Source organism: Sugiyamaella lignohabitans, chromosome B, assembly GCF_001640025.1.
Source record: "Sugiyamaella lignohabitans strain CBS 10342 chromosome B, complete sequence".
Taxonomy (NCBI): Eukaryota; Fungi; Ascomycota; class Dipodascomycetes; order Dipodascales; family Trichomonascaceae; genus Sugiyamaella; species Sugiyamaella lignohabitans.
The window spans coordinates 2060215-2081924 of record NC_031674.1 but is presented as its reverse complement, the minus strand read 5'-3'; the positions used below and the strand labels follow the sequence as shown (position 1 = coordinate 2081924).

Below are 21710 nucleotides of genomic sequence, written 5' to 3'. Positions count from 1 at the left end.
ATATCCAAGACCGAGACCAGACATGACGTCAAGCAACAAGCTTACCATTTGTATATCTGGTTAGAGGCAATTTTAAACTTTCTATTCTACCACGGCTATCTTGCTATCTATTTAGTCGGTAGAATTATTGGCATGTGCGCACAACGTTTAGCTGTCAATGATTGTCGATCATGATGTATTTGTACAGATGGCTCGAAGCACCATGATAGTCGGATCATCCGAACTATGCATATTGCTAAATTAAAATTTGGTAGACTATACAATTAAATATTTATAAATCTGAATGGGTAATTTCAACGTCAACCTTCAGATTGGGGTCGCATGCAGCAGGGCTTGTCATCTTGAAGAAATATTCGCACTTTTCCGGCTCGCTAACAGTGGATATCTCGGAGACACTTCCGCAATATACATTAACTTGAGCACGGCGTATCGGACCATTCCAACATCTTGCGCCGTTCTCAAACGTCATAACGAAATGGTCGGATTCGCGTTTTAGGCTCGAGTATGTACCGAGATTAGTGTTCGAGCCTTTACCCTTTTGGCTTGCTTGACCAAAGAAACAAACCTCATAATCGTACTCACCCACTGGGTTTTCAACACAAACATTGCGTAAAGCACGAAGGACATCGTTCTGACCATAATCTGCAGATAAGTCGCTAAGTGAGGTTTCTATGGCAGATTGAATATCGTTAATCTCGTTTTGAATATTTTCAACTACTTTACGAGCGTCTCGAATTTCAATGGATTCCGAATATTCTCCTGCTTGATGGCCACTACCTGGGTGATCCATTGGAGGGTAAGCAGCGAGACCTTGTCTAGCGAGCCATACCTTGAGCTCATAAAGATAGCTAGCCAACAGTTGTTGACTGGATGACGGAACGAACAGTGACAAAATCTTAAAAAAAGTCCCTCCTTTAGCAATAGACTGTTGCCGTTCCAATACCGCTGATGACTCGTCTCTATATTCATGAAGTTCCTGAATCAAGGCCGCTAAAGATTCGGTATCCAAGTTCACAGAGCTAGCATCTGAGGATAGTTGTGAATTACTTTTAACTTCCTCCCAAGAGCGAATGCTATCTTTGACGGCCGGATCGTTGAAATTGGGGTTATATGTATCTTTCAATTGTTCGAAAATCCGATCAAGCTGCGATCTATCTGATTCCGCTGCTTGTAATCTAGACGCAAATTCGCCGTAGCTTCTTTTCAAGTCTTCTAGCTTAATTGCCACTTTTTCAATTGCTTCTGGTGATTTGCTTTTTGATACTTTACCAGACGAAACATCCTGTTCCTGTGTCTCGACAAGGCGATCTAATATCTCTTGGCGAGATTCTAGAAATGTCTGCTTTTCTTTTAATTCCTTCTCCTTTTTCACGATTTCTTTTTGCTGCTCATCTCTGGCGGTAGCCGCCTGGGCTACCAATTTCTGTCTTGCCTGTAATCCTCTTTCCAGTGCATCCTGCTGAGATTTAAGTACCTTGATATATTCATCATGAATTTCTTGACATTTATTTATGCAAACGCCCTCTTTCTCATCCGAGCCATCACAGCAAATATCATAATCACACGCACCATCATCCACCCTGTTGTAGGGTAGCACACCAGGGAAATGACCCGGGTTTTCACAGAAAAACCCCCCACCAGGAGGAGCAACCGCAGCACATGCACTAGTTCCAGGTTCGTCAGACCCATCAGGGCAATCGCAATAATCGTCATTTATCTTGTCAAATGAAATAACAATATCGGGATGCCCTAGACAGGCCCAGTTCCCATTTTCATCTGGTTTATACAGACTCTCGTCTAATGACACTTGTTAATACACTTCATACCTCAATTCCAACACATCTAAGAATTCAGACACTTACTTTCCTTAGGCAATCCTCTTAGTCCCCATGCCGAGGATGCTAAGGTCAACGCTGTAAAAGCCGATATTGACAGACCAAATACTCTCATTTCTGTGTTTGGTTCTCACCTATGATTATGTCTAACGGTTAGAGTAATATAAACAGATCCGAAAACCTATGATCACGTGATTTACTTTATTGCTAGCTTCACATTTACAGCATGACCTGAATGATAGAAATGTACTCCAGCTAACTTTTTTTCATCGTAGCTCTCTTTATTGTTCATGTATTGTTCATGTTATAAATTAAATGAAAATCAGAGGTAGAAATTGTCTCGCGGTTGATTCCTTTGAGCGCGAAGCAAAACTATATATATATATATGTGTGTGCACAGATGAATTTGGGGAAACGCCGGTAACCGCTCTTGTGACTCCTGACAATTTGTCATAGGAGGGCTTGCGAGAACAACCTGGTTATCGGCCTGAGACCCCTTTCTGTTGCGAGGAGAATATCCCGTTTATTCGCGTTTGTTCTTACGCCGGGCTAAGTTCCAGATTACGCGTTTCTCCTTCGAAGTCGGTAAACCAGATCGTACCCTTGTGTCGACTTGAATTCTAATCTGCTTTCCTCAGCAATAGCAAATTATCACTCTCATTTATTTAATTGTTGAAGACTTGCCCTTTCTAAATAAAAGATCAAAGAAGTTATTTTCATCATAACATTTCAAAGCAAACATATATCGCTCTAACGGACGTGTCCCTGTTCCAAATGCCCACTCGATTTATGCTGATTAATACTTGCGGTTTTTTGTTGAAATACATTTACCTTCACCAGGGCTCGGGAATTTGTAGATCTTATTTTAAGACTTTTATACATCGTCTCTGTCTCTATTACGGTTTCATAACAGCAATCAAACGAGAATAAACCTTGAGTGTATTCTGAGATGATACATACCTCTATTTATGTAGATTTACAAATAATATACCCCTATAGCTTGGTCACTGAGATTTTAGTGAATGAAAGTTAATCATTTCACAGTTACTATGATTTGCATGAATATGTTTTTTCGATCTGAAGGAACCATCAGCAGCACTAAACATCTCTGGTACCAGCGAGGACTGGCCGTCTATTCCAAGAATATCACAAAAATATCTATAAATACAACCAATTAGACAATACACTGACTGTGTGAAAGTACATGTTGGTTTTGTTTAATCTATAATATGGACTCCACTGCCCTTGGCCCTGCTGACTAGGCAGGCCAATAATATATTTTATATTTGTATTTATTAAATAGTAAGTAAATTGTATAAGAAAAAAAAGATTAAAAAAATTAAACTAGTACGACTAGTGCGACTAGAGCCAGGGAAACAAATCCAGGTACTCTTAATGACCTCGAGGCAGCAGAAGTATCTTGGGCTGGTGACGTAGTTCCTTGACCCTCAGTAACGGGAGAAGGTTGGCCTGCAGCAGGCGATCCAGCAGAAACAACAGGTGAGTTACCAGAAGATCCAGAAGGTGGCGAGCCAGCAGAGCCAGCAGGTGAGTTACCAGAAGATCCAGAAGGTGGCGAGCCAGCAGAGCCAGCAGGTGAGTTACCAGAAGATCCAGAAGGTGGCGAACCAGCAGAGCCAGCAGGTGAGTTACCAGAAGATCCAGAGGATGATGAACCAGGAGTCGTCTCCCCTGAACCTGATCCAGGAGAACCTGATGATGAACCAGAAGGACCAGAAGAACCAGTAGATGATTCAGGTGGTGTAGTTCCACCAGATGAAGGAGGTGCAGCAGTGGCCTCAGAGCAAGGAACAGTTACTGTGAGAGTCTCAGTGAGAGTACTGTATAAAGTAGATCCCTCAGAAGTGGAGAATGGAACTGTGTGTGTGGTCAAAGTGGTGATTGTAGTGAACGAAGCTGGTTGAGATGTAACTTTTTGTGTTGCTGTCTCGCACGGAATAGTCTTCGTGACCTCTTCAGTAATAGTAGAGTAGAAGGTAGTTCCTGCTGATGTCGAACATGGCACGGTAACTGTTGTGAGGCTAGTAACAGTAGTGAATTCGGGGCCGCTGCCAGAAGTAGAAGCAGAGCCAGCACCAGAACCACCGTTGGTAGCAGATGTGGAGCCAGCACCAGAGCCACCGTTGTTAGCAGATGTAGTGCCAGCACCAGAACCACCGTTGGTAGCAGAAGTAGAACCAGAACCAGAACCACCGTTGGTAGCAGAAGTAGAACCAGCACCAGAACCACCGTTGGTAGCAGAAGCAGAACCAGAACCAGAACCAGCAGAACCAGCAGAACCTCCAGTAGCCCCGGTAGAAGCCGAGCCTGAAGCTTCATTTGTAGATGAGCCCGAGATGGGGCCCGTAGTAGTAGCAACAGCACTGGTACTGCCAGAGCCAGCTCCTCCAGTGGTGACAGAGGTTTCACCACCAGAGCCAATAGAGGAAGAAGTTGAACAGTCTCTACAGACCAATGTAGGGCCAGTAGAAGAAACACCACCGGAGTGGGGAGCCACACCGCCGGAAGAGGCAGAACCAGTAGCAGAGCCCGAGCCAGTTGAAGGACCAGATGTAGGAGAGCCAGAAGCGCCGGATGAAGCACCGCTAGCTCCAGAAGTAACGGAACCAGAAGCACCAGATGAAGCGGCACCAGAAGTGGCAGAACCAGAGGCACCTGAAGAAGCACCGCTAGCACCAGAAGTGGCAGCGCCAGAAGTAACAGACGAAGCGGCACCAGAGGTGGCAGAACCAGAAGCACCAGATGTAGGAGAGCCAGAAGCGCCGGATGAAGCACCACTAGCACCAGATGAAGCGGCACCAGAAGTAGCGGATCCAGAGGCACCCGATGCAGTTGCACCTGAAGTAACAGAGCCAGAGGCACCAGAAGAACCAGAGGCGCCAGAAGAAGCAGCACCAGAAGTGGCAGAACCAGAAGCACCAGATGTAGGAGAGCCAGAAGCGCCGGATGAAGCACCACTAGCACCAGATGAAACGCCACTAGAAGTAGCGGAGCCAGAGGCACCAGAGGAAGCAGCACCAGAAGTAGCAGAGCCAGAGGCACCAGACGAAGCGGCACCAGAGGTAGCAGAGCCAGAGACACCAGATGAAGCGGCACCAGAAGTAGCGGAGCCAGAGGCACCAGACGAAGCAGCACCAGAAGTAGCAGAGCCAGAAGCACCAGAAGAAGCGGCACCAGAAGTGGCAGAGCCAGAAGCGCCGGATGAAGCACCGCTAGCACCAGAAGTAACGGAACCAGAAGCACCAGATGAAGCGGCACCAGAAGTGGCAGAACCAGAAGCGCCGGATGAAGCACCGCTAGCACCAGAAGTAACGGAACCAGAAGCACCAGATGAAGCGGCACCAGAAGTGGCAGAACCAGAAGCGCCGGATGAAGCACCGCTAGCACCAGAAGTAACGGAACCAGAAGGACCAGATGAAGCGGCACCAGAAGTGGCAGAACCAGAAGCACCAGAAGAAGCGGCACCAGAAGTGGCAGAACCAGAAGCGCCGGATGAAGCACCGCTAGCACCAGAAGTAACGGAACCAGAAGCACCAGATGAAGCGGCACCAGAAGTGGCAGAACCAGAAGCACCAGAAGAAGCGGCACCAGAAGTGGCAGAACCAGAAGCGCCGGATGAAGCACCGCTAGCACCAGAAGTAACGGAACCAGAAGCACCAGATGAAGCGGCACCAGAAGTGGCAGAACCAGAAGCACCAGAAGAAGCGGCACCAGAAGTGGCAGAGCCAGAAGCGCCGGATGAAGCACCGCTAGCACCAGAAGTAGCAGCGCCAGAGGCACCAGACGAAGCGGCACCAGAGGTAGCAGAGCCAGAGACACCAGATGAAGCGGCACCAGAAGTAGCGGAGCCAGAGGCACCAGACGAAGCAGCACCAGAAGTAGCAGAGCCAGAAACACCAGAAGAAGCGGCACCAGAAGTGGCAGAGCCAGAAGCGCCGGATGAAGCACCGCTAGCACCAGAAGTAACGGAACCAGAAGCACCAGATGAAGCGGCACCAGAAGTAGCGGAGCCAGAGGCACCAGACGAAGCAGCACCAGAAGTAGCAGAGCCAGAAACACCAGAAGAAGCGGCACCAGAAGTGGCAGAGCCAGAAGCGCCGGATGAAGCACCGCTAGCACCAGAAGTAACGGAACCAGAAGCACCAGATGAAGCGGCACCAGAAGTGGCAGAACCAGAAGCGCCGGATGAAGCACCGCTAGCACCAGATGAAGCGGCACCAGAAGTAGAGGAGCCAAGACCACCAGTAAAGGGGGCACCAGAGGTGGCAGAACCGGAAGCACCAGATGAAGCAGCACCAGAAGTGGCAGAACCAGAAGCACCGGATGAAGCGGCAGCTACAGAAGCAGTACTAGAAGTGGCAGAACCAGAAGCTCCCGAAGAAGCAGCAGACGACGTAGCAGCAGAACTGGAAGAGTTTGTGAATGGCGCACCCGAGCTGAAGAGTCTAGAAGAGCTGACAAAAGACGTAACCGATCCCGATGAACCAATAGCTGATGATGCTGATGCTGAAGAGGCAGATACCGAAGCGCCAGAAGATGCAGCGCCAGAAGTAGCTGAACCAGAAGCACCAGAAGAAGCGATACCAGACGTAGCGGATCCAGAAGCACCAGAAGAAGCACCACTAGCACCAGAAGAAGCAGCTCCAGACGAGACAGAATTAGATGAAGCAGCACCAGAAGTGGCAGAGCCAGGAGCACCTGAGGAAGCACCGCTAGAACCGGACGAAACAGCTCCAGAAGAGGCAGCACCAGATGAAGCACCGCTAGCACCGGACGAAGCAGGCCCAGAAGAGGCAGCACCAGAAGTAGCAGAGGCAGAGGCACCAGAAGAAGCAGCACCAGATGTGGCGGATCCAGAAGCACCAGAACCGGAGCCAGAAGAAGCAGCTCCAGACGAGACAGTTCCAGAAGAAGCGGCACCTGAAGTAGCAGATCCAGAGGCGCCAGACGAAGCAGCACCAGAAGTGACAGAACCAGAAGCACCACTAACAGCAGACGAAGCAGCACCAGAAGAGGCAGCACCAGAAGCACCAGACGAAGCACCACTAGAACCAGATGAAGCGGCACCAGAAGTGACAGAACCAGAAGCTCCAGAAGAAGCAGCACCAGATGTGACTGATCCAGAAGCGCCAGATGAAGCAGCACCAGAAGAGGCAGCTCCAGATGTGGCAGAGCCAGAAGCACCAGAAGAACCAGCACCAGATGTAGGCGATCCAGAAGCGCCGGATGAAGCACCGTTAGTAGCGGACGAAGCAGCACCAGACGAGGTAACAACAGATGAAGCTGAAGAAGCAACAGCGGATGACAACGAGCTAGAGGCTGATGCCGAACATAACGACGCTGATCTCTTGGCTAAGGCAGCTTGAGCAGCACACGATGCGGGAACTGTGGCTTGAGGTGAAGGTGCCGATGTACTATAAGCACTGAAAGCAGACGAGAATCCGGCTCCAATGGCATTGAAGTCACCAGAAACCTCTTGAATAGTATCACAGTCAAACTTGGAGTAAGCAGCACTCTCTAACTCAACAAAACTACCGTACAATTGTGACAAATCATTCTGAACAATTTGAGCAGCACCAACTCCAGAGATGGCAGAGGCCTTGCTACTGAGATCTTGAAGAAGTTGAACAACGGCTGGGGTAACCGATCCAGCAGCATCAACAACACTTTGAATGTCACAAGCAGCAAATGGTCCAGTGAGCTGTTGAGCAGCAGAGACAGCATTATCAATGTCAGTCTGAATATTAGGCTCACTCTCTTGAATGCCCAATGCACCGATGATACCTTGCGATTGTTGGAATGCAACCACTTGACCGTCAGTAACACCAGAGTCAGATTGGAGAGCAGCGAAAGCACTGATGAGCTGTGAAACAGCTCCAGTAGGTGCTCCGCAAGAAGTAGCAGGAGGTTTGGTTGTAGCAGGGGCACAGATATCCGAGACAGCAGAGGAAATTGCACTCGAGATAGCAGCAGATGATGCAGCAGCGGAACTAGCGGATTCAGAGGCACCCGAAGTGACACCGCTGGTAGCCGATGAAGCAATACCGGAAGTGGCGGCACCAGACGAAGCAGCTTCAGAAGAGGCAGCACCAGATGTGGCACCAGTAGATCCAGAAGAGGAAGCACCAGATGTGGCAGAGCCAGAAGCACCTGAAGAACCAGCTCCAGATGTGGGCGATCCAGAAGCGCCGGATGAAGTACCGCTAGCACCGGACGAAGCAGCTCCAGACGTAACACCACCGGAGTGGGGAGCCACACCGCCGGAAGAGGCAGAACCTGTAGCAGAGCTCGAGCCAGTTGAAAGACCAGATGTGGCAGGACCAGAAGCACCAGAAGAAGCGGCACCAGAAGTGGCAGAACCAGAAGCACCAGACGAAGCACCACTAGAACCAGATGAAGCGGCAGCAGAAGTAGCTGAGACAGAAGCACCTGAAGAAGCAGCACCTGAGGAAATACCACTAGCACCAGAAGAAGCGGCACCAGAAGTAGCTGAGCCAGAAGCACCAGAAGAGGCAGCTCCTGAGGAAACACCACTAGCACCAGAAGAAGCGGCACCAGAAGTAACTGAGCCAGAAGCACCAGAAGAGGCAACACCTGAGGAAACACCACTAGCACCAGAAGAAGCGGCGCCAGAAGTAGCTGAGCCAGAAGCACCAGAAGAAGCAGCACCCGAGGAAATACCACTAGCACCAGAAGAAGCGGCACCAGAAGTAGCTGAACCAGAAGCACCAGAAGAGGCAGCACCTGAGGAAATACCACTAGCACCAGAAGAAGCGGCACCAGAAGTAGCTGAGCCAGAAGCACCCGAGGAAGCACCGCTAGCACCTGATGAAGCAGCGCCAGACGAAACAGCACCGGAAGAAGCGCCAGAAGAAGCGGCGCCAGATGTAGCTGAGCCAGAAGCACCAGAAGAAGCGGCGCCAGAAGTAGCTGAGCCAGAAGCACCAGAAGAAGCGGCGCCAGATGTAGCTGAGCCAGAAGCACCAGAAGAGGCAGCACCTGAGGAAACACCACTAGCACCAGAAGAAGCGGCACCAGAAGTAGCTGAGCCAGAAGCACCAGAAGAGGCAGCACCTGAGGAAATACCACTAGCACCAGAAGAAGCGGCACCAGAAGTAGCTGAGCCAGAAGCACCCGAGGAAGCACCGCTAGCACCTGATGAAGCAGCGCCAGACGAAACAGCACCCGAAGTGGGAGATCCAGAGGAACCCGAGGAAGCACCGCTAGCACCAGATGAAGTAGCACCAGAAGAAGCGGCACCAGAGGCAGCTGAAGTTGCAGAACCAGAAGCACCGGAGGAGGCTGCACCTGAAGATAGAGCGACTGACGAACTGGGGCCAGATGAAACACCCGAAGTGATGAGAGAACTACTTTGAGCTGAAGTGACAGCTGCAGCTGACGAAACCAAGGAAGAAGTAGCAGATGCTGTACAAACAAGAGGTGTCGTAGATACGGGAGCGCAAACAGAACTGGTAGGGTTCTGAACAGTAGTGATTCGACCAAACAAGAAGCCAAACGTGCTGTCATACAGGGTGATCAGAGTATTTAGAACTCCAGCACCAGTCTCGAGAAGAGCAAGCAATGGGTTGCTAATGATACAAGGAAGATGGGCCTCACTGATCAATGTCTCCATGGCGTCGTAGAACAACACTAAAGCATTAAGATCAGAAGCAGACAATCCCTCAGTAAGGAAGTTTGAAAGGTCACTGATGAATCCATTAACCAACGACGCAATTGCTTGCTCCAAGGAGATCTCGTCACAAGGCGATAAGTCTCCAAGGCTCTCGAATGTCTTGATAGCATTGGTGAGAGCTGTAGAGGCTTCCTCATAGTCACCACCGCTGATAAGCTGGCCAATACTATTGATAGTATTGACAAAATTGAGCAAGGGACCAGTAGCAGTACATGGAACAACAGTGGTGACGCTAGCGGTTCCTGAACAGACCGTTTGAGTGACACTAACCGAAGCGGTGCCAACGGGGGCGCTAGTGGGAGCAGACACACCAGCTGAGCCAGAAGCACCAGAAGAGGCAGCACCTGAAGAAATACCACTAGCACCAGAAGACGCGGCACCAGAAGTAGCTGAGCCAGAAGCACCAGAAGAGGCAGCACCTGAGGAAATACCACTAACACCAGAAGAAGCGGCACCAGAAGTAGCTGAGCCAGAAGCACCAGAAGAGGCAGCACCTGAGGAAATACCACTAGCACCAGAAGAGGCAGCACCTGAGGAAATACCACTAACACCAGAAGAAGCGGCACCAGAAGTAGCTGAGCCAGAAGCACCAGAAGAGGCAGCTCCTGAGGAAATACCACTAGCACCAGAAGACGCGGCACCAGAAGTAGCTGAGCCAGAAGCACCAGAAGAAGCAGCACCCGAGGAAATACCACTAGCACCAGAAGAAGCGGCACCAGAAGTAGCTGAGCCAGAAGCACCAGAAGAAGCAGCACCCGAGGAAATACCACTAGCACCAGAAGAAGCGGCACCAGAAGTAGCTGAGCCAGAAGCACCAGAAGAAGCGGCGCCAGAAGTAGCTGAGCCAGAAACACCAGAAGAGGCAGCACCTGAAGAAGCGGCACCAGAAGTAACTGAGCCAGAAGCACCAGAAGCAGCACCCGAAGTAGCTGAGCCAGAAGCACCAGAAGAAGCTGAACCAGAAGTGGGAGATCCAGACGAGACAGCAACAGAAGAAACGGCACCAGAAGCACCAGAAGAAGCAGCACCCGAGGAAATACCACTAGCACCAGAAGAAGCGGCACCAGAAGTTACAGAGCCAGAAGCACCAGAAGAAGCTGCACCGGAAGTGGGAGATCCAGACGAGATAGCACCAGAAGAAGCAGCACCCGAAGTGGCAGATCCAGAAGCACCGGAGGAAGCACCGCTAGCACCTGATGAGGCAGCACCAGAAGAAGCAGCACCCGAAGTGGGAGATCCAGAAGCACCTGACGAAACACCGCTAGCACCCGATGAAGCAGCGCCAGACGAAACAGCACCGGAAGAAGCAGCACCCGAGGAAGCACCGCTAGCACCTGAAGAAACAGCACCTGAAGTGGCAGATCCAGAAGCACCAGAAGAAGCAGCACCGGAAGAGGCAGCTCCAGATGTGGGAGAACCAGAAGCGCCGGATGAAGCACCGCTAGCACCGGACGAAGCAGCACCAGACGAGGTAACAACAGATGAAGCTGAAGAAGCAACAGCGGATGACAACGAGCTAGAAGCCGATGCCGAACATAACGACGCTGATCTCTTGGCTAAGGCAGCTTGAGCAGCACACGATGCAGGAACTGTGGCTTGAGGTGAAGGTGCCGATGTACTATAAGCACTGAAAGCAGACGAGAATCCGGCTCCAATGGCATTGAAGTCACCAGAAACCTCTTGAATAGTATCACAGTCAAACTTGGAGTAAGCAGCACTCTCTAACTCAACAAAACTACTGTACAATTGTGACAAATCATTCTGAACAATTTGAGCAGCACCAACTCCAGAAATGGCAGAGGCCTTGCTACTGAGATCTTGAAGAAGTTGAACAACGGCTGGGGTAACCGAACCAGCAGCATCAACAACACTTTGAACGTCGCAAGCAGCGAATGGTCCATTAAGCTGTTGAGCAGCAGAGACAGCATTATCAATGTCAGTCTGAATATTAGGCTCACTCTCTTGAATGCCCAATGCACCGACGATACCTTGCGATTGTTGGAATCCAACCACTTGGCCGTCAGTAACACCAGAGTCAGATTGAAGAGCAGCGAAAGCACTGATGAGCTGTGAAACAGCTCCAGTAGGTGCTCCACAAGAAGTAGCAGGAGGTTTGGTTGTAGCAGGGGCACAGATATCCGAGACAGCAGATGAAATTGCACTCGAGATTGCAGCAGATGAAGCAGCAGCGGAACTAGCGGGTTCAGAGGCACCCGAAGTGACACCGCTGGTAGCCGACGAAGCAATACCGGAAGTGACGGCACCAGACGAAGCAGCTTCAGAAGAGGCAGCACCAGAAGCAGCTGATGAAGCACCAGTAGCACCAGATGACGTAGATCCAGAAGAGGAAGCGCCAGATGTGGCAGAGCCAGAAGCACCTGAAGAAGCAGCACCCGAAGTGGGCGATCCAGAAGCGCCGGATGAAACACCGCTAGCACCGGACGAAGCAGCTCCAGATGTAACACCACCGGAGTGGGGAGCCACACCGCCGGAAGAGGCAGAACCTGTAGCAGAGCCCGAGCCAGTTGAAGGAACAGATGTGGCAGGACCAGAAGCACCAGAAGAAGCGGCACCAGAAGCGCCAGATGAAGCGGATCCAGAAGCGCCAGATGAAGCACCGCTAGCACCGGACGACGCAGCTCCAGAAGAAGCAGCACCTGAAGTAGCTGAGCCAGAAGCACCAGAAGAGGCAGCACCTGAGGAAATACCACTAGCACCAGAAGAAGCGGCACCAGAAGTAGCTGAGCCAGAAGCACCAGATGAAGCAGCACCTGAGGAAACACCACTAGCACCAGAAGAAGCGGCGCCAGAAGTAGCTGAGCCAGAAGCACCAGATGAAGCAGCACCTGAGGAAACACCACTAGCACCAGAAGAAGCGGCGCCAGAAGTAGCTGAGCCAGAAGCACCAGATGAAGCAGCACCTGAGGAAACACCACTAGCACCTGAAGAAGCGGCGCCAGAAGTAGCTGAGCCAGAAGCACCAGAAGAAGCAGCGCCAGAAGTAGCTGAGCCAGAAGCACCAGAAGAGGCAGCACCTGAGGAAACACCACTAGCACCTGAAGAAGCGGCACCAGAAGTAACTGAGCCAGAAGAACCTGAGGAAATACCACTAGCACCAGAAGAAGCGGCACCAGAAGTTACAGAGCCAGAAGCACCGGAAGAAGCTGAACCGGAAGTGGGAGATCCAGACGAGACAGCACCAGACGAAACGGCACCAGAAGAAGCAGCACCTGAAGTAGCAACTCCAGAAGAGACAGCGCCAGATGTGGCAGATCCAGAAGCAACGGATGAAGCACCGCTAGTAGCAGATGAAGCAGCACCCGAAGTGGGAGATCCAGAAGCACCCGAGGAAGCACCGTTGGCACCAGATGAAGCAGCGCCAGACGAAGCAGCACCGGAAGAAGCAGCGCCCGAAGTGGCAGAACTTGCAGCACCAGAGGAGGCTGCACCTGAAGATATAGCAACTGATGAACTGGATCCAGATGAAACACCCGAAGTGATGAGAGAACTACTTTGAGCTGAAGTGACAGCTGCAGCTGACGAAACCAAGGAAGAAGTAGCAGATGCTGTACAAACAAGAGGTGTCGTAGATACGGGAGCGCAAACAGAGCTGGTAGGGTTCTGAACAGTAGTGATTCGACCAAACAAGAAGCCAAACGTGGTGTCATACAGGGTGATTAGAGTGTTTAGAACTCCAGCACCAGTCTCGAGAAGAGCAAGCAATTGGTTGGTAACGATACAAGGAAGATGGACTTCGCTGATCAATGTCTCCATGGCGTCATAGAACAACACTAAAGCATTAAGATCAGAAGCAGACAATCCCTCAGTAAGGAAGTTCGAAAGGTCACTGATGAATCCATTAACCAACGACGCAATTGCTTGCTCCAAGGAGATCTCGTCACAAGGCGATAAGTCTCCAAAGCTCTCGAATGTTTGAAGCGCATTTGTGAGAGCTGTAGAGGCTTCCTCATAGTCACCACCGCTAATAAGCTGACCAATACTATTGATAGTATTGACAAAATTGAGCACGACACCAGTAGCAGTACATGGAATAACAGTGGTGACGGTAGCGGTTCCTGAACAGACTGTCTCCGTAACACTGACGGAAGCGGTTCCAACGGGGGCGCTAGTGGGAGCAGACACACCAGCTGAGCCAGAAGAGGCTGCACCAGAAGTAGCTGAGCCAGAGACACCAGAGGTGGCAGATCCAGAAGCACCGGAGATGGCACCACTAACACCAGATGAAGCAGCAACAGTCGAGGCAGCTCCAGATGAAACTGAGCCAGAAGCACCCGAGGAAGTAGCACCAGAAGTAGCTGAGCCAGAGGCACCAGAGGTGGCAGATCCAGAAGCACCGGAGATGGCACCACTAACACCAGATGAAGCAGCAACAGACGAGGCAGCCCCAGATGAAACTGAGCCAGAAGTAGCTGAGCCAGAGGCACCTGAAGACGTTTCGCTGGCAATAGAGCTGGCACCTGATGTGCCAGAAGCAGAAGCAGAAGCAGAAGCGCTAGAAGAAGCAGCAGCCGAAGACAACGAGCTAGAAGCCGATGCCGAACATAACGACGCTGATCTCTTGGCTAAGGCAGCTTGAGCAGCACACGATGCAGGAACTGTGGCTTGAGGTGAAGGTGCCGATGTACTATAAGCACTGAAAGCAGACGAGAATCCGGCTCCAATGGCATTGAAGTCACCAGAAACCTCTTGAATAGTATCACAGTCAAACTTGGAGTAAGCAGCACTCTCTAACTCAACAAAACTACTGTACAATTGTGACAAATCATTCTGAACAATTTGAGCAGCACCAACTCCAGAGATGGCAGAGGCCTTGCTACTGAGATCTTGAAGAAGTTGAACAACGGCTGGGGTAACCGAACCAGCAGCATCAACAACACTTTGAACGTCGCAAGCAGCGAATGGTCCAGTGAGCTGTTGAGCAGCAGAGACAGCATTATCAATGTCAGTCTGAATATTAGGCTCACTCTCTTGAATGCCCAATGCACCGACGATACCTTGCGATTGTTGGAATCCAACCACTTGACCGTCAGTAACACCAGAGTCAGATTGAAGAGCAGCGAAAGCACTGATAAGCTGTGAAACAGCTCCAGTAGGTGCTCCACAAGAAGTAGCAGGAGGTTTGGTTGTAGCAGGAGCACAGATATCCGAGACAGCAGATGAAATTGCACTCGAAATAGCAGCAGATGAAGCAGCGCCAGAAGTTGGAGATCCAGAAGCACCCGAGGAAGCACCACCGGCACCAGAAGAAGCAGCACCTGAAGTAGGGGATCCAGAAACACCGGATGAAGCACTGCTAGCTCCAGAAGAAGCAGAACCCGAAGTGGGAGATCCAGAAGCACCCGAGGAAGCGCCGCTAGCACCAGATGAAGCAGCACCCGAAGTGGGAGATCCAGAGGCACCCGAGGAAGCACCGCTAGCACCAGATGAAGCAGCACCCGAAGTGGCAGATCCAGAGGCACCCGAGGAAATTCCGCTAGCACCTGAAGAAGCAGCACCCGAAGTGGCAGATCCAGAGGCACCCGAGGAAGCACCGCTAGCACCTGATGAAGCAGCACCGGAAGAAGCAGCACCCGAGGAAGCACCGCTAGCACCTGAAGAAGCAGCACCTGAGGCAGATCCAGAGGCACCCGAGGAAGCACCGCTAGCACTAGATGAAGCAGCACCCGAAGTGGGAGATCCAGAGGCACCCGAGGAAGAACCGCTAGCACCTGAAGAAGCAGCACCCGAAGTGGCAGATCCAGAGGCACCCGAGGAAGCACCGCTAGCACCTGATGAGGCAGCACCAGAAGAAGCAGCACCCGAGGAAGCACCTGAAGAAGCAGCACCTGAAGTGGCAGATCCAGAGGCACCCGAGGAAGCACCGCTAGCACCAGATGAAGCAGCACCCGAAGTGGGAGATCCAGAGGCACCCGAGGAAGCACCGCTAGCACCTGAAGAAGCAGCACCCGAAGTGGCAGATCCAGAGGCACCCGAGGAAGCACCGCTAGCACCTGAAGAAGCAGCACCCGAAGGGGTAGATCCAGAGGCACTCGAGGAAGCAGCGCCTGATGAAGCACCGCTGGCACCAGAAGAAGCAGCGCCTGATGAAGCACCGCTAGCACCAGATGAAGCAGCACCTGAGGAAATAACACTAGCGCCAGAAGAAGCAGCACTCGAAGCTCCTGAAGTGACTAAAGAGCTACTCTTAGCTGAAGTGATGGCTGCAGCGGACGAAACACTCAAAGAAGATGATGATGGCAGCGTACAAATAAGACGCGTCGTAGATACGGCACCGCCACCACAGACAGAGGTGGTAGGGTTCTGAACAGTAGTGATCCGACCAAACAAGAAGCCAAACGTGGTGTCATACAGGATGATTAGAGTGTTTAGAACTCCAGCACCAGTCTCGAGAAGAGCAAGCAATGGGTTGCTAATGATACAAGGAAGATGGACCTCACTGATCAATGTCTCCATGGCGTCATAGAACAACACTAAAGCATCAAGATCAGAAGCAGACAATCCCTCAGTAAGGAAGTTCGAAAGGTCACTGATGAATCCATTAACCAACGATGCAATTGCTTGCTCCAAGGAGATCTCGTCACAAGGCGATAAGTCTCCAAGGCTCTCGAATGTCTTGAGAGCATTTGTGAGAGCTGTAGAGGCTTCCTCATAGTCACCACCGCTGATAAGCTGACCAATACTATTGATAGTATTGACAAAATTGAGCAAGGGACCAGTAGCAGTACATGGAATAACAGTGGTGACGGTAGCGGTCCCTGAACAGACCGTTTGAGTGATACTAACCGAAGCGGTGCCAACGGGAGAGGTTGTTGGTTGAATAGGTGACGTAGAAGCAGCTGGTGACGAAGCAGCAGCTGAAGAAGCAGCTGGCGAAGAAGCAGCGACCGATGAAGCAGCAGCTGGCGAAGAAGCAGCGACCGATGAAGCAGCAGCTGAAGAAGCAGCTGGCGAAGAAGCAGCGGCCGATGAAGCAGCAGCTGAAGAAGCAGCTGGCGAAGAAGCAGCGGCCGATGAAGCAGCAGCTGAAGAAGCAGCTGGCGAAGAAGCAGCGGCCGATGAAGCAGCAGCTGAAGAAGCAGCTGGCAAAGAAGCAACGGCCGATGAAGCAGCAGCTGAAGAAGCAGCAGGCGAAGAAGCAGCGGCCGATGAAGCAGCAGGCGAAGAAGCAGCGGCCGATGAAGCAGCAGCTGACGAAGCGGCAGCTGAAGAAGCAGCAGGCGAAGAAGCAGCAGCTGACGAAGCGGCAGCTGAAGAAGCAGCAGGCGAAGAAGCAGCAGCTGACGAAGCGGCAGCTGAAGAAGCAGCAGGCGAAGAAGCAGCAGCTGACGAAGCGGCAGCTGAAGAAGCAGCGACCGATGAAGCAGCTGGCGAAGAAGCAGCGGCCGATGAAGCAGCAGCTGACGAAGCGGCAGCTGAAGAAGCAGCAGGCGAAGAAGCAGCGGCCGATGAAGCAGCAGGCGAAGAAGCAGCGGCCGATGAAGCAGCAGCTGACGAAGCGGCAGCTGATGAAGCAGCTACCGATGAAGCAGCTACCGATGAAGCAGCAGCTGAAGAAGCGACCGAAGAAGCAGCTGATGACGAAGCGACAGCCGAAGAAGAGGCGGATGACGAAGCAGCAGCTGAAGAAGAGGCAGCGGATGACGAAGCAGCAGCTGAAGAAGAGGCAGCGGATGACGAAGCAGCAGCTGAAGAAGAGGCAGCGGATGACGAAGCAGCAGCTGAAGAAGAGGCAGCTGATGATGGAACAGAAGAAGACGCAGATGACGAAGCAGACGATGTACAAACAAGAGGCTTAGTTGTAGCCGGTCCACAAACCGAACTCGATGGGTTTTGAACAAGTGTAATCGTTCCTAACAGAATACCAGCAGTGGTGTCGTACAAGGCAATCAAATCATTCAAAATTCCTGCGCCTGTCTCAAGAAGCCCCAAAAGTATGTTACTGTCAGGACAAGGAAGTCCAACTTCATTTACCAGAGTCTCCATGGCATCATAGAACAGAACTAAAGCGTTAAGATCGGATGCTGAAAGCCCTTCAGAAAGGAAGTTGGACAAGTCGCTGATAAAACCGTTAATCAAAGAACTAATAGCCTGCTCCAGAGTAATCTCATCACAAGGAGAGAGGTCGCCAAAACTCTCAAAAGTTTGGAGCGAGTTCGTAAGTGCGGTGGAGGCCTCTTCATATTCTCCACCGCTAATAAGTTGACCAATGCTGTTGATGCTGTTGACAAAATTAAGGACAACACCAGTAGCAGAACAAGGCACAACAGTAGTGATAATAGCTGTTCCTGAACATATGGTCTCAGTGGCACTAAGCGATGGAGTGGGCGTTGAGGTGACTGTACAGACTAAGCTGTTGGTTGAAACAGGAGCGCATGCCGAAGTTGAAGGGTTCTGTACTGTGGTAATATGGCCCAAAAGAAGACCGGCAGTGGAGTCATAAAGAGTGATCAGGGTATTAAGAACTCCCGCACCAGTTTCAAGAAGACCCAAAAGAGTGTTACTGACACGACAAGAAAATCCAATTTCAGTGACTAATGTCTCCATAGCATCATAAAACAGAACCAGAGCGTTAAGATCGGATGCTGAAAGTCCTTCGGTAAGGAAATTAGACAGGTCACTGATAAAACCATTAATGAGAGACGAGACAGCCTGCTCTAGGGTAATCTCATCACAAGGTGACAAATCACCAATACTTTCGAATGTTTGAAGAGCATTGGTAAGAGCCGTGGAAGCATCAGCGTAGTCGCCACCACTGATAAGTTGACCAATACTATTGATGCTGTTGACGAAATTGAGAACTGCACCAGTTGCCGTACAAGGCACAACCGTAGTTACAGTGGCAGTACCTGAGCACACAGTTTCAGTAAAACTCAGAGACGGAGCAGCTGGTGAGGTAGTAGGAGCCAATGAGACAGCGGGAGAAGAAACTACTCGAGAAGTAGTAGATGAAGCTGCGATTGTAGAACTAGTAACCAATGAGACAGCTGGAGAAGAAACTACTCGAGAAGTAGTAGATGAAGTTGCGATTGTAGAACTAGTAAGCAATGACGAAGATGTTGTGGTGGCCGTACATACCAACGCCTTGGTGGTTGGAGCTGCGCAAGCTGAAGTTGAAGGATTTTGTACAGTGGTGATATGACCCAGAAGCAGACCAACGGTGGTGTTATAAAGTGTGATGAGGGTATTAAGTACACTTGCACCCGTTTCAAGAAGAGCCAATAAAGAGTTGCTGACGACACACGGAAATCCAATCTCAGTGACTAGAGTTTCCATAGCATCATAGAACAGAACTAAGGCGTTAAGGTCAGATGCTGACAGTCCCTCAGTAAGGAAATTGGATAGGTCGCTGATAAAACCGTTGATCAACGAGCTAACAGCTTGTTGAAGTGAGATTTCATCACAAGGAGATAGATCACCAAAACTTTGGAAAGTTTGAAGAGCATTAGTAAGAGCGGTAGAAGCTTCGGCATAATCACCACTGCTAACAAGTTGACCAATGCTATTTATAGTGTTGACGAAATTAAGAACTACTCCCGTGGCAGTACAAGGTACAACGGTTGTAATAGTAGCAGTGCCTGAGCAGATCGTTTCAGTCGCACTTAAAGAAGCAGGAGGGGCAGTTGTTACAGGATTTGTAGATACCAAAGTTATACTACTAGACGTGGGACAGGCACCATTGTTGGCAGGCACAGCTGGACTGGCAGAGAGAGACACCTTATACGTGCTAGCAGCAGCTACAAACCCGGCATTGATCTGAGAGAAATCATTGACAACATCAGGGAGAGCAGCGCAATCAAATTTACTATAAGCTTGGGACTCCAAATTTACAGCAAGGGCTTGTAAGCTAACAATATCACCCGAAACAAGGCCGGGACCGACAGTACCAACAAGTCCACTAGTAAATGTGGAATATTTTGAGTTTAGGGATTGCAGCAGACTAGCAATTGGTCCAGACGCTTTATCTAACGCACTTGCGACAGCCAAACTATCACATGATGAAGCAGGAGATGGAATGGCACTCGCAATTTTAGTTGCAGAACTCAAGTAAACTTGCAACGATGATGCACCATTTTGAATACTCAATGCGCCATTAATATTATTATTATTTGAGAACGATTGAACTTGCGAATTCACTGAAGAAGCAGCTGAAGAAATCGAACTGATTTCACTAATTAAAGATTGGACAGCAGCGCCAGGAGCACCACAGGCTTGACCATTGACATGGTCGGCCATGCCAATAGCCGCAGCAAGCCATACAGTTGAATGGACGAGTTTAACCATTACAACGAAGTTTGCTTTCAAAAGCGATAGACGATGTGAAGTGTTTTAAAACGACTCTAAAATAAGCGGAAAGCATTATATATAAATTCAAAGGGGTGGTGGTCTGCTGAACCGAGAACCTTTCTGAATAGACGAGGACTAGCTGCACCCGAAAGCTGGTGATTAAAGTTTAAGTTAACGCTTTAACTTAATCTCCGACCTCCATAATGTAAATCCCGGCCGTGCGAAGATCATTTTTGTCGATGGTTTAAACTTCGTCAGTAAAGTGAATTAAGGCAGTATAGTTCTCAAGAAAAAAAAAAAGCAACGTTTCATTAGTAAAGGGATTGTTTCGGCTCTCCAGTCTTGCTCTTAACATTTTAAACCAACTTGACTTAGCCCTTAATAATTTTTTCAGTCAACTCATATATCACTGTATTTTATGGATCTCGGATACAATAAGACTTTGCTGACGAATACCTAATTGTGCCAATGCCAAATGATGATTTCATAATAATATCCCGACACTTCCATCGCATGAACATGTCAGATTCTTCCCGAAGAGAAAAATGTAGGGGGGGGTGGAGAGGGGGTTTGTAATAGGGCGTTTTGAATTCTTAGGTTAGCCCCGCTCGGCATAAATCCATGGTGCTTAATTGAGGCCAAAGCGCAGCCACCGTTCTAGGGCGAATCTGTACGATGCACCTGAAACACTAGTTCCGTATGGCGCCTCCAACGTTTCCATTGCTTTTTCCTTCCATTTATTCCTGTCGAGGTGCTATTAATTGTTCATGTATAATTTATTTTTTTTATCGGTGCCCACAATTACGGACTAAAATTGATTCACGAAAACTAAACGACTTTTTAAACCTTAACCGTCAAACCTTAAAGTTGATCTGGCATAGAAGCCGAACCTTAATTTTGGACAGGTTGAACCAAGTAGCTGTTTCACCTTGTCGTACTGCAGAAAAAATGTCATGTATTGCTTGAATTAGGACCGCCACCTCAATGTCAAATGTCAGAAGCTCGGATATGCAAGTAACTTGCCACGAATAGACGGCCTGAACGAAAGATAAGGTAAAGCAGAGATGTCAAGTTTTTTAATGTATCAGCCGTGCTCATTATCGATTTTCTGTCTGATCTTCGTGCAGTAGCCGCGACCGTCGGCTAAAAAAAAAAATTTTTTTCTAAGCACTCATCGCTAAACCGACTGGGAAGGGATTGCATAGGCAAACGGCGTAAACTAGTATTTTGTGAATAATCGAAAATCAATGCGTAACGCAACGCACAAACTAATTTGAACTAATGACCAGTTATGCAAATTCTTCCCTAACAAGAGATTCCGAACGTGCTAGTATGAATTGGGAAACTCTATTTTGGCTGGTGAGGACCAGCTCAGCCCGTATCTGCTTAACGACCCTAAGGTATATGGTGGGCGTTTGTAACAGTTTTTTACGGGCTGTCGGGTTGGCGATTTGGTGCATGGATCGCTCCGCCGATCACCTCATTGACACTATGCAATGTATAATGTAGCCTAGCATAGCCTTTTTTTCTGGGGTGTAGTCGCTTTTAATTAAAAATAAGGTTTCCGAGGCTTCTATGTGCCTTATTAGGAACTCGGCATGACGATCGCATCGAAAAGAACAATCCACTTCAACTAGTCGGTTGGGCTATATAGCGTGCCAACCCATGGCATCAAGGCGTATCCAGCGGCTACTTGGAAGGTTCGGGAAAAGCATGTCCATGCCACTTGAGTTTAATAATAAGCTATGCTCACTCGACGCATGTATATAAATGTGAACATACGCCGCAGACGCAACCGTATCAGTACCCAGTTTAAGAAAGTGGATACGGATTGCCATAGTGATGACATAATATAC

At 49.9% G+C, this 21710-nt stretch overlaps 7 protein-coding genes across 7 annotated transcripts; 5 read left to right on the top strand and 2 right to left on the bottom strand.

Moving 5' to 3' along the window:
* Positions 1-271: 271 nt before the first annotated feature.
* GTB1 (Gtb1p) lies at positions 272-1950 on the bottom strand (the record flags this gene model as incomplete). Its single annotated transcript, XM_018879613.1, has 2 exons — positions 272-1797; positions 1863-1950. 2 exons carry the CDS (start codon positions 1948-1950, stop codon positions 272-274), a joined length of 1614 nt encoding a protein of 537 aa, XP_018737513.1.
* Positions 1951-3174: 1224 nt separating this feature from the next.
* HKR1 (Hkr1p) lies at positions 3175-19851 on the bottom strand (the record flags this gene model as incomplete). Its single annotated transcript, XM_018879607.1, has 2 exons — positions 3175-13463; positions 13530-19851. The coding sequence occupies 2 exons, from the start codon at positions 19849-19851 to the stop codon at positions 3175-3177; spliced, it is 16611 nt and encodes a 5536-aa protein (XP_018737507.1).
* pan1 (actin cortical patch component, with EF hand and WH2 motif Panl (predicted)) lies at positions 3231-7222 on the top strand (the record flags this gene model as incomplete). Its single annotated transcript, XM_018879612.1, has 3 exons — positions 3231-3263; positions 3341-3755; positions 3882-7222. The coding sequence occupies 3 exons, from the start codon at positions 3231-3233 to the stop codon at positions 7220-7222; spliced, it is 3789 nt and encodes a 1262-aa protein (XP_018737512.1).
* On the top strand, positions 9463-11119 carry pan1 (actin cortical patch component, with EF hand and WH2 motif Panl (predicted); the record flags this gene model as incomplete). The annotated part of the gene is made up of 2 exons (XM_018879611.1): positions 9463-9481; positions 9846-11119. The coding sequence occupies 2 exons, from the start codon at positions 9463-9465 to the stop codon at positions 11117-11119; spliced, it is 1293 nt and encodes a 430-aa protein (XP_018737511.1).
* AWJ20_2653 (Disintegrin and metalloproteinase domain-containing protein 30) lies at positions 11612-13066 on the top strand (the record flags this gene model as incomplete). Its single annotated transcript, XM_018879610.1, has 1 exon — positions 11612-13066. One exon carries the CDS (start codon positions 11612-11614, stop codon positions 13064-13066), a length of 1455 nt encoding a protein of 484 aa, XP_018737510.1.
* AWJ20_2652 (Disintegrin and metalloproteinase domain-containing protein 30) lies at positions 14543-15874 on the top strand (the record flags this gene model as incomplete). The annotated part of the gene is made up of 2 exons (XM_018879609.1): positions 14543-14573; positions 14628-15874. The coding sequence occupies 2 exons, from the start codon at positions 14543-14545 to the stop codon at positions 15872-15874; spliced, it is 1278 nt and encodes a 425-aa protein (XP_018737509.1).
* On the top strand, positions 16119-17404 carry AWJ20_2651 (uncharacterized protein; the record flags this gene model as incomplete). Its single annotated transcript, XM_018879608.1, has 2 exons — positions 16119-16161; positions 16392-17404. 2 exons carry the CDS (start codon positions 16119-16121, stop codon positions 17402-17404), a joined length of 1056 nt encoding a protein of 351 aa, XP_018737508.1.
* Positions 19852-21710: the final 1859 nt, after the last annotated feature.